Source organism: Pyrus communis, chromosome 4 (assembly GCF_041283825.1).
Source record: "Pyrus communis isolate YQ-2024b chromosome 4, ASM4128382v1, whole genome shotgun sequence".
NCBI lineage: Eukaryota > Viridiplantae > Streptophyta > Magnoliopsida > Rosales > Rosaceae > Pyrus > Pyrus communis.
Window position 1 is genome coordinate 7,333,198 of NC_142568.1, and position 12,571 is coordinate 7,345,768.

The 12,571-nt window shown below is 38.9% G+C and overlaps 1 protein-coding gene across 2 annotated transcripts; it reads left to right on the plus strand.

Moving 5' to 3' along the window:
• Positions 1 to 1,013: 1,013 nt before the first annotated feature.
• LOC137722881 (uncharacterized) lies at positions 1,014 to 5,711 on the plus strand. Of its 2 annotated transcripts, XM_068461992.2 has the most exons (2): positions 1,014 to 3,605; positions 4,825 to 5,711. In XM_068461992.2, the coding sequence occupies exons 1-2, from the start codon at positions 1,340 to 1,342 to the stop codon at positions 4,866 to 4,868; spliced, it is 2,310 nt and encodes a 769-aa protein (XP_068318093.1). In that variant the 5' UTR covers positions 1,014 to 1,339; the 3' UTR covers positions 4,869 to 5,711. The 2 variants fall into 2 exon arrangements, with proteins under 2 accessions (XP_068318093.1, XP_068318092.1); XM_068461991.2 differs by lacking the exon at positions 4,825 to 5,711 and having other exon boundaries at positions 1,022 to 4,036.
• Positions 5,712 to 12,571: the final 6,860 nt, after the last annotated feature.

Sequence of the window (12,571 nt, forward strand, 5' to 3'; positions counted from 1 at the left end):
GCACAGCAGAAGAGGCTTTTGGTGAGCTTTTTCAAGGCAAAATTCTATTTCCTTGTCCTGGTCAACGCTCCCCCACAGAAACTGGTTGGAATTCATTGAATTCCTAGGTTGCCCCTTTATGTCCCCATCCCCATCCTGAATAAAAACCACATGAACAACAAGTCTAGCTGGTGGGGAGATATAATGGTCCCCAGAAAAGATTTACGATGGTAAATTTACGATAACAGGTGAAAGATTTGGATTAGTCATAGAACGGGCCAGCCATGATAATTTTTTATTAAATTAGTCATTAATTTTCAATCCAACTTGTCAGTCACGTTGGCCAAACCTAAAACCTTCAGTAAAAATTCAAATTAAAAGAAAGGAAGAATGAAAAAAATGTTGTGTAAATTGTGGAAAGAAAAGAAAAAGAGAGAAACAGACAAAAGAAGCCCTTCCCCCACCAAAGACCCACAAACAAGACCCAACAACTCATAAAAAAGTGTGTGACTAGAAATTTTTTTATTTTTTATTTTATTTGTTATTATGTTTTTATAAAAGCAAAAACCACTTAAAAACCCTGACGGCACGTGCGTGTCACGCTCCAATTTGGAGTGGGTGATGATTTTTTTTTAATTTTGTTTGATGCAAAGTGGGTGATGACCGATGTCAGCAACTGTTTCTGCTCGTGTGAGACTGTGAGTGTGGTATTATTAAAGTTACCTCACCGTGACGAGAAAGTTTTAGTTGTGATGGGAACACGTATGGTATACTACGTGTTTTTATGTAAGTGATAAAAAATTTTAATTTTTAAGTTATTAACTTTTTAATACACGTATCCTACTATTTATATAAAAATAAATAATACACTACCTCGTCTGACGGTCACACTGAAAAATCTTCCTACGGTGACCGCACGGTCGTGGTTTTCAATTCCATCAACAAACTACGGCCGTGTTTCACCACGCGTACCATAGTGGCGCGTGCACACCAGGAATCACCAAGATTAACATCTCTCTCACGGTCGTGGTTTTGTCTTCTTTTCTCTTTGGCCCTTAGAGTCAGAGACTGAACCACTCAAAGTGCCCAAAAGAAAATAACAAGTGAAGTGAAGTGAAGTGAAACACATCAGACTACCCAGATCGCCGGGTCGGGTAATGGATACCCGCCCAAGCCAGCGGCTTTCTCCTTCTCCGCCTAAAGGCCACCACCAACGGAACACTGCCGTTTTCGTTTCAGCGACCATGGTCACAAGAGGCTACCCAGTTGCATAATTTTGCAGTTCGACCCCTCAAAGTTTTTAGCTTTAGGAACGCGCCCCCAACTCCGTCCTGCTTTTTCCTCACTCGGGTCCTCGGTAATGGCGACTACCAACACCACCACGCAGGCCGTGGGAGTTGAGGGGGTGGACGCGTCAGCATCGGCGGACGAGGCGGCGGCTAAAGCCGTGCACAAGAGGTACGAAGGGCTTGTGATGGTACGGACGAAGGCGATAAAGGGGAAAGGGGCTTGGTACTGGGCTCACTTGGAGCCTATATTGGTCCACAACACCGACACTGGTCTGCCCAAAGCGGTGAAGCTCCGGTGCTCCTTTTGCGACGCCTTGTTCTCCGCCTCGAACCCGTCGCGCACCGCCTCCGAGCACTTAAAGCGCGGGACTTGCCCCAATTTCAACTCCGTCGCGAAACCCATTTCGTCCCTCTCGCCGTCCTCCACCATCAACTTGCCCCCATCGCCTGCCCCCGTCCACCATACCAGCCGCAAGCGGAGCTCGTCTTCCGTTTCCGTTTCGGCTTCAACGTCGTACCATGTTCCGCCGCTCGCGATAGTGGACCCGACCCGGTTCTGCGGCGAGCTCACTTACTCTCCGGTGACCGCGACGGCGCATACGGCGATGACCCACCAGCCGCATTTGGTGTTGTCGGGTGGGAAAGAGGACTTGGGAGCTCTGGCGATGCTGGAGGACAGCGTGAAGAAGCTCAAGAGCCCCAAAACTTCACCCGGTCCGACGCTGAGTAAGACGCAGGTGGACGTTGCGCTTGATTTTCTGGCCGATTGGGTGTTTGAGTCTTGTGGGTCGGTGTCGTTTTCGAGCGTCGAGCACCCAAAGTTCAGAGCTTTTCTCAACCAGGTGGGTCTGCGGGCGATTTCCCGGCGGGAGTTCACCGGGTCGAGACTCGACTCCAAGTTTGAGGAAGCGAAGGCCGAGGCCGAGGCCCGAATTCACGACGCCATGTTCTTTCAGATTGCTTCTGATGGGTGGAAGAGCAAGACTTTTGGCGCGTTCGGGGAAGATGGTCTTGTAAATTTGACTGTGAATCTTCCCAATGGGACTAGTGTGTACAGGAAGGCGGTGTTTGTCGGCGGCTCTGTACCTTCGAAGTATGCCGAGGATGTTTTGTGGGAGACAGTGACAAGCATTTGTGGGAATGTTGTGCAGCAGTGTGTAGGAATAGTAGCAGACAAGTTTAAGTCCAAGGCACTGAGGAATTTAGAGAATCAGAATCACTGGATGGTTAATCTTTCTTGTCAGTTTCAGGGTTTCAATAGTTTGATTAAGGATTTCAGTAAGGAACTTCCCTTGTTTAAGGATGTCGCCGAGAATTGTTTTAAGATTGCGAATTTCGTGAATAACAAGTCTCAGGTTAGGAGTAGCTTTCATAAGTATCAGTCCCAGGAGTATGGTCATGCCGGGCTGTTAAGAGTGCCGTTGCGTGAGTTCGAAATGGTTAACTTTGGAGCAGTGCATATATTGTTTGAGGATATTCTGAGCTCAGCCGGGGCACTTCAGTTGGTCCTGCTAGACGAATCTTATAAAGTTGCATCCATGGAGGATCCAATGGCTAGAGAAGTCGCCGAAATGATTGGGAATGTGAGGTTTTGGAATGAATTGCAGGCGGTGCATTCGTTGGTTAAGTTGATCAAGGACATGGCTCAAGAGATTGAGACGGAGAGGCCGCTGGTTGGTAAATGCCTCCCACTTTGGGATGAACTAAGAACAAAAGTGAAGGATTGGTGTGCCAGTTTCCACATTCCAGAAGAACCGGTGGAGAAGGTGATTGAAAGGCGGTTCAGGAAGAATTATCATCCTGCTTGGGCGGCTGCGTTTATACTTGATCCGCTCTATTTAATTAGGGACACTAGTGGGAAGTATCTTCCACCATTCAAGTTGTTGACGCCAGAGCAGGAGAAGGATGTGGACAAGCTTATAACCCGGCTTGTGTCGAGGGAGGAAGCCCATATAGCACTAATGGAACTCATGAAATGGAGAACAGAGGGGCTTGATCAGGTATATGCGCGCGCTGTACAAATGAAGGAGAGGGACCCCAATACAGGGAAGATGAGAATTGCCAACCCACAGAGTAGTAGGCTTGTATGGGAAACACACCTCACTGAGTTTAAGTCACTAGGGAAAGTTGCAGTTAGGCTCATCTTCCTTCATGCAACGTCGTGTGGGTTCAAATGTAATTGGTCTCTATTGAGATGGGTGTCTGCCCATGGCCACTCAAGGGTGGGAATTGACAAGGCACAGAAGTTGATATTCATTGCAGCTCATTCCAAGCTCGAAAGGCGGGATTATTCCTGCGAAGAAGACAAGGATGCGGAGCTACTTGCCTTAGCAAACGGTGAGGATGATGTGTTGAATGAAGTTCTTGTTGATGCATCCTCAGTGTAACATTATTTTTTTCCCCAAGTAGAAATTGAAATTTGTAGGATTTATTGAATTCTTTCCACTATTTTTTTCGTGTTGTACCTGTTTACTTACGCTCTAGAAAGATTTTTAGGGCAGTAAGGTCAGGCGAATAGGGACACTGTAGGGATTGAATCTGTATTTCTAGGACTGCACAGCCATGATTTGAGCCACTGTCCAGTTTTACTCTAGCATGATTTTGAAGTTTTTCGGGTTTGCTGAAACGAAACTCTTCTTGTTTGTGAAGATGGAGGATGCTGCGCGAACAGGAAGAATGTTATAAAATTTTTGTACCTCGAGTATTTTGAGATAAATAATATGTTTATAAAGGGGAAGGTTTTATTATTTCTCCTTTGATTTATCAAATTTGCAGTGTCCTCCATTTGCTTTCAAAATAAAGTCAGAACTTTAAAATAAACAAATAAATTGGTGAACTAGAATCTTTGAACATATTGATGCTTGCTATCATCTTTGTTAATTTGCTTAAGTCATTTCTGCGATTTCTCTTCTTTCTGAATAGGGTATAGTTCAATTGCTATAATAGCTTCTCCATGTTGCCTTGTACACACACAAAGTGAATCGACTTTCTGTCCGGAAAAGTTGTACAATTTCTCTACAAATTCATCTGAGTCCAACTGTACAGTCCTTTTTCTTTGATCTGTAACTGAAGAATCTTGAGAAGGGTTTCACCAGAAAGCTTAGAACTCATCTTTTGCTTTGGCAGTCTAGCTCTTGCGGTCCTTATTCGTCTCTGTGCAGGTCTCACTCGACATCCTCGTACCAAGACGACAAAATGAGTGATTGATCTTGTTTCTTACAAGTGTCTCTATTTATCAGAAATCTCTGCACCAGAAGTTACAAAATGCAGTCTTTTGATTTCTGGTGTTGAATTTTACTGTTGTTTGTTAGTTTCCTCAAGCACTTGAGTTCCATTGTTGCTTGAGTTTATAAACAGGGAAGTTGTCTGTTTGGAATTATCAAATCTGCCAAAAGGCAAAAGTTTTGTCATGTGTTTTGACAACTTTTGTTTAGATGTGATATCACTAACTGCACTTATTTCAAACTGCATAATTAGCTTTGCATAATTATATGCTAACTCTCTCTCTCTCTCTCTCTCTCTCTCTCTCTCTCTCTCTCCCCCCCCCCCCTCGCAGAAGCATTCGACAAAGATATTGTTGGACTGGAGAGGCCACCCTAAGGCGGTTGGTGGTTAGCATAACCATTTGGACCATAGCAAAAGAGGAGTTTGCCTAAAAGGATCCAAGAAAGGATTTTTCACCTGAAATTTTCGGCAATGACGTGTCGTTCGCATAGAGGGGGAAGCCCAGGGAGCTTTTGCAAAATTGCAGTGATGGGTTTTTTTGTGAATGGCAAGCCAGAGTTTCAAAATGTGTGGAGTGGGGGTCAACACCCCACAGATAGAAAGCCTTACAAAGACCAACCTGAAGCATAAAAAGCTTTACAGCTGGAGAAGCACTTCTAACTGTATAGATAATCACTTTTCCTTTTGGTTCTGGTTTTTGTGTCTGAAACAGTGGAGCCCCCACATCACAAAGAGGAGTGAGAAGTGGAAGTCGTTTTCCAAGCCATGGAGATTGGATCAGGGAGGTTTTTTGTCATTAAATCAAATCACACACAGAGAGAGAGAGAGAGAGAGAGCTTTGTGTTTTTTAAGGGTAACTTATCTTTTAAACATTCCAAAGCTTGTTGAATGAGAGTTGATCACGCAGAATAGTTGTGGGGTGGATGCTGCCCATGGTTGCAAGAAAGGTGTTGAAAAAGAAGCGAATGCAAAAGAAGACTGTCGGCATGAAGCAACACACAAGATGCTTGAGAACGATGCCACAACCAAGTTAACCAAGTTTACCACATTTTTGTGGTCCTTGTTTTAAGTCTTCTAGGAGTTGAAAACTACATTTTTAACATGTTTTCCACTGAATCCGGATCTGCTGGATCCTCTTTGTAATCATCCAAAGATCTGTGAATCATATCCGTTCATTATATATCGTGATATTAGAAATTATTTAAAAATAAATATAAACAGTATTTCATAAAAATTAACAGCATGATGTACGATAAACGGATACGATTTACAATTCTTTAGAATCCTTACCAAAGGGATCCGGAGAGCATCATGTTGGTTTTCTACTATCACCCTCAAAAAATAAACCCTACCTTACGTAAGGTTGTCTTGGAATTGGTGTATTTATTGGCGTAGTCTACGTGCTTTACAACCACATGGTTTAAAAATAATTATTTATTGCTTATGATTTAACGAGGAAAGAAAAATGGCTAATTATATTTTACGTCCACGAGGTTCTAGTTTTTTCATATTGTGCCATGAAGTATTGGAATTCTATTACTTTATGTTTTTTGGATGTTTGATTGTCTGGTTATTTGTTAAATTAATGATAAACTAGCCTCATGAGATTACCATCACATAGTTTGGTACAAATCCCAAACTCTTTTTTTTTTTATCAAAAAAGTCCTTCCTTGTTCCGCCTTTACGGGGCTGTTTTCATTATTTGTTCTTTGTAAAAAATCTTGAATTATGCTTTCTTAACTTCCGAATTGAAATTTGTAAAAAAGTCGATGGATGCAGCGTGGTTACCATAGCTCATGCATTTATTTGAATATCTAGAACATATAGGGACCAAGGTGGTTTCGAGACCCACCGGATGCTAGAAAAAATGTCGATGAAGGTCCTTTGGAGACCCCTTTTAATGTATGGTATGAGACATTTTTGTTCCTACCAAGTGTTGGATGAAATGACTGTTGAACAGATTTCAGCAGCATTCATCAAAATAGGTCAACATCCCTCAGTAGGATGCATCGACATCATCTAGCAGGGGTTCTCAACAAAACTTTGCAAAGGCACTCGAAAGAACTTGACATGGCCTCTCGACAACACTTAGCACGTGCATAATGTAGCTCGATAGATGATGACAGTCACACAAAGTGCTCAATAAAATGCCCCATTAAAAAGCTAAAAAGATCTTGGGCGTTAAACGCATTGTTTTTGTCTCAAAAACTTGAATCTTTATATTGGGACCCTTGAGGTTAGAATCTTGGATTTGCCACTGCTCGTGTAAATGTGGTTCAGAGCATCCATAGAATGGATCCCACATATGCCACATCAACAATTTAACATGGAATCATACAATCAAATGGATAGAAGGCATAAACTTAAATGATTTCAAACCCTAAAGTGCATGAATGAATTTTGAAACTCTGTCAACCATTTTGAAAATCACCTAAAATGCAAAAAGTGTAAATTTAGTTAATAACTGTTTTTATGTGCCTATTACTAAAATAAGTTTACAGTTGGAATTGTGGGAGGATATTCTTAATGGGGGATTTCAATAATATAGTAGACATAACTGAGAAGAAAGGAGGTTGCCAAGCTACAACTTCAATAGAGGAAACCTTTTATCTATAAATGCTTCTGGCGTCCCTTTTACTTGGTGCAACAACCAAGTTGATAACAACATAATTTATGAGAGACTTGATAGGACTATAGCTAATACATATTGGTTAAATGAGAACCCAAACTATAACCTGCATAATTACCCAATTTATGGGTATGACCATGGACCTATTCTCTTAACCTACAACTTGAAAAATTGTTATAAGAATAATTATCCCTTTAGATTTGAAGCTATGTGGCTTCTTCATCCTGATTTTAAGGATTTTGTTAAGAATGCCTGGCAATGCAATGGAGTGTTTGGTCCTATTGACACTTTTAGGGCATGTGCTGGGACTTTCAAATATATGGTTAAAGGTTGGAATAAAACAACTTTTGGTAATTTAAAGGAGCGTAAGAAAAAAATCCTTAGGGACCTTGCTAAGGTACAAGAAACCATCATGAAAAACCAAAATGTTGATTCAGAGATTGATTTAGAAATAAAGCTTAGTGAGGAACTTAATTCAATTCTAAGACAAGAAGAAGTCATGTGGGCACATAAAGTTAAAGTTAATTGGCTGCAATTAGGTGATAAGAAAACAAGATATTTCCAAATCGTGGCAAGTGTTCGAAAAAAGAGAAATGAAATTATAATGATTAAGGATAGTTGTGGGTTTTGGTGGAATGAGGGTGAAGGTCTAGAACAGGTTTTTGTGCAGGACTTTAAACTGCGGTTTTCTTGTGATAGTCTCCCTGCTCTCGTGGATATTTCTTCTATTGCAGATATTATTAATCCTTGTATTGACAACCATCACAATGAACTTTTACTCAAGCATGTTGAAGATATAGAAATATGGGATGCAGTTAAAAGAATTGGTGCACTGAAAGCACCAGGTCTGGATGGAATTGGTGCTAGTTTTTATCATGAATGCTGGGATACAATTAAAGATTCGGTGAGTGCTATGGTTAAGGACTTCTTTGAAAAGAGTACTAGCTTGAGACTTATTAATCATACCAACATTGCCCTCATCCCAAAAGTGGAAAATCCTGAGGTGGTAAGTAATTATAGACCAATTAGTCTATGCAATGTGAGCTATAAAATAATCACGAAAATCATCATTAAAAGGTTAAAGCCACTTCTAAACCATTGCATATCTGGAAACCAAGGGGCCTTTACTCTGGGACATTCTATTTATGATAATATTTTGATTGCGCATGAAATGTTTTCTAGTTTTAAAGGTAAAAAGGAAGGACTGGAGCAATGGGAATAAAGTTGGATTTAGAAAAAGCGTATGATTATCTTAATTCGAAGTATATCAGGTATGTGCTTCTTAGATTTGGTTTTACGGAAAGATGGGTGAGCTTAATTATGGAATGCATTACTTCAACTTCCTTCTCGATTTTGATTAATGGTTCTACTCATGGTTACTTTTACCCTAAGAAGGGAATTAGGCAAAGGGATCATTTATCACCTTATATTTTCATTCTTTGCATGGAACCATTGATTAGACACTTAACAAAATGGTCACTACCCCTATATCATATGTTGGAATTATGTCCTCTCCTGGTGGATTTAGAATATCAAATCTAGTTTTTGCAGACGATTGTTTGTTATTTGCTAAGGCAAACACAAAAGGTGCTAGGAATGTACTTCATGCTCTTAATATGTTTGCCAAAGCTTCAGGTCAAAAAGTAAATTTCCACAAATACTCACTTTATTTTTTTAGAAAATACTAATGCTCAAACTAGAAATGCTATTGTGAATGTTTTACATATTCAACATAAAACTACCATCGGCATATATCTGGGCATTCTTAATATTGTGTTTTGGAAAGATCTTGTGAATAATTAATCAAAAGAGTTAAGCAAAAGCTTGCCGGGTGGAAGGCTAATACTCTCTCTAAGGCAGGAAGACTAACCCTCATTAAGTCTAACTTATCTGGTATACTGAACTATATCATGTCTTACTTTAAATGTCATACTCGAGTAACTAGTAACTTAAACAATGAGTATATGGACTTCTTTTCGGGGAGAGATAGGAAGTTAAAACCTATGGCTTGGAAAAAAGTGTGTACTTCTAAGGATCAAGGGGGTTGGGCGTAAGAAGAGTGGATCATTTCAATAATGCATGTTTGGCTAAGTTAGGATGAAAAGTTTTAAAGGATGAAAACAATTGGTAGGTGCAAATTGTTAAAAGAAAGTACTTAAAGAAGGATGATTTTTTTTAGTTGCAAAGTCAAGCAGAACCACTCCTTAGCCTAGAAAGGGATTTTGAATAGTAGACATGTTATTCACAGGGGAATTAGATAGGTTGTGGGTAATAGTGAGGATATCCTTTTTTGGACCCATCATTGGGTTTTTCCTTATCCATTGTTCTAGCTAATTCCTAAAAATCAATGACAAAATATAAATTGGGACACTAAAGTAAGTGAGTTTATTCATAATAAAAGTTGGGATAGAGTTCGTCTCTCCCAAGTGTTGAACCTAGATGTTGTGAGGAAAATTTGTATGGTGCCCATTTCCCTTCAAAATAAAAGTGACAATTTCATATGGGAACACTCCTCTACTGATGAGTTCTCAATCAAGTCAGCGACTTGGATTCAGAGTAATAATAATCAAGAAGTTAAAAGGCAGAAGCTCCTTATGAAGATATGGAAGTTAATGATACCTCCAAAGGTAAAAAATTTTGCATGGCTTTTTACTCATGAAAAACTTCATACTAGGATGAGGCTGGGTAAATTTATTCAAAATATTGACAAATTATGCCCTATGTGTGGCAATGAGGATGAGACTCAAAATCTCATTTTTCTTAATTGCAAGCATGCTAAAGAAATGTGGAACCTCTCTCCAGTAAGTCCTTGGAAGAATAATTTGACTTAGTTTAATATTATGTTAGATTGAATGGAAATAATTGACAATGTTGAATGCAATGATTTGAGTGATCTTAGTAAAGGTATTTTGAATTGTTGGCAAATGTGGAATGATAGAAATAATAAAGTTTTTGGAAGTATGTTTCCTAATCCGGCTAGGAGTATCTCCATTGCCGCAAGTGTAGGCTTATCTTTTTTAAGGTTAATTGTAAGAAGATCTCTAGGGGTGATCCTTGCCACCAACATCCCATTTGTTGGCGTCCTCCTCCCCATGGCTATGTGAAATTAAATTTTGATGGGTCGGTTAGTTTAGATCGTTCTGCAGCTGCTTTTGTTCTTAGAAATGAGGAGGGCAACCTGCTGGTGTTGGTGCATTGAACCTTGATGGTGCCACCATTTTGGTTGCGAAGGCCGTTGCTTTAAAGGAAGGGCTTTTTTTCACTAGGCGCAAAGGTGTGAAGAAGCTAATGATGGAAAGGGATTCTAAGCTTGTCATTTAGGTGGTGCAAGATGTTTGCATGCCCCCTTGACATCTTAAACCTATCATAGAGGACATCAAATGGTTGGCTTCTAAATTTCAGCATATCAACTGGAAGCATATTTATAGGGAGGCTAATTTCGTGGCGGACACATTAGCTCATGTGGGCCTCATTGTTGCCAACCCACATTTTTGGGATTTTTGTCTTCCGATTTCGGCTATAGAGGCTTTTAATTTTGATTGCATGGGAAACGGTTGTATTAGAGATTTTAAGCTTTAATAAATTTCTTCTTCATAAAAAAAAAAAAAAAACAATTTTTAAACATATTGCTGCATATAAGAACTCAATTTATAAATGAAATTAATGGTTGTTTCCCCAAAATACTAATTAATGTGATAGGACACTACAGTAATTTTGTTTTTATACAAGAGGATCATAGAAGAGGAGGAAAACAAACTCGAGACATGAGGTGTAAGAGCAAAACTAAACCAATTTTGTTAAATACTCTTTTGCGGTAATGTTTTACTTGTTAGTCGTGGTGACTAGAGAGACTAAATTTATAAATAAAATTTACAAACTAAATAATGTGTCACCAATAAAAATGAGCACGTTCATTAACGCTTAAGTAATAACCCAATCATCAACTTTCAAGTCATTTAGTTTACAAAATTTTGTCTACAAATTTAGTTCTCCTAGCATTACTTATTTACAAAAGAGTAATACTAGGTAGACTAAATTTGCAAACTAAATAATGTGTTATCAATAAAAAATAAACATATTAATCAACACTTAAGCAATAATCTAATTATCAACTTACATAGCATTATGAAAAGCTATGTCACCTACTCTTTTAGTCTTCCTAGCATTATCCTTTAAAAATAACTAGCTCACCTACTCTTTTTATTTCACGTTTACCAATTATGGAAAGCTATAACAATTTTTTATTTTCTTTGTTTTTCTTCTTCAGCTTGTTTTCATGCATGGTAAACACGTACGCTGCAGAATTTTGAGGAAACTGCCCAGCTAGCTAGCTAACATCATTTGCTTACTTTCATTACAGAAAACCCTAAAGCAGTTTTGAACTCTTTCTAATTCTCTCTCTCTCTCTCTCTCTCTCTGTCTCTCTCTCTGAAATCATCTACTCACAGCCCCACCTATCAATGAATCAAGTGGGGTTTTCACTTCTGGTTGAGTGAAGTGAGAAATAAAAAAAGGTAGACTGAATTATGGTATTATCTATATATTACCACCTTGGGTCTCCTCTCTAATTACTCATTTAGTGGGAGAGACAGAAATTCTTGTCGGCAAATTAGAGCTTATACTAACACTGACTGCTTACCAACTATGTTCTCTCTCTCTCTCTCTCTCTCTCTCTCTTATGTTTAAGCTTTTCACCAATCACACCAGTATGTTAGTGTTATGCCTCTCACTCCACTCATGAATTCTTCTGGTGTAAAAGGGAAAAGGGAAATATAATTTAATGATTGGTGTAGGAAGACAATCTCTTTACAAGAATTTTTCTCTGTTCCAAATGCTCCACTCTCTCTCTCTCTCTATCTATATATATATATATATATATATCAATTTTTTGTTTTCCTATATTTACGCCTACAACTTTTTATTTCAGTTGCAACTTTCAACTTGTTTTGTGCTTCGTATCATTAACTGTGAAGATTTTGGAAGATTTCTAGCTGATGCCGTAATTATGAAGGGTGAGCATAACACCCGGGAGAATGATTACCGCAGTGGACTTGATGAGATTTATATAATAGGCTAAAAGGTTTTTTTAGTCAAAATGGTCCATGAAATTTGTATAACTCATCATTTTGGTTCATGAGATTTGAAATCATTAAAAGTGGTCTCTGAGTTTGTCCACCATCAATCATTTTGATCATTCTATGAAAATTATATATAAATAATGACTAAAATAAAAAAATACCCTTAATTTAATAAATAATGAACCAAATAATTTGACAAAATTTGAGCGTATTTTTGTAATTTGAACCTTATTTAATGGAGCTTTTTCATGGAAGGATCAAAATGATTGATGGTGGACAAACTTGGGGACTACTTCTATTGATTTCAAATCTCAGGGATCAAAGGAAGGAGTTATGCAAATCTCAGGGACAATTTTGGCCAAAAAGCCTAT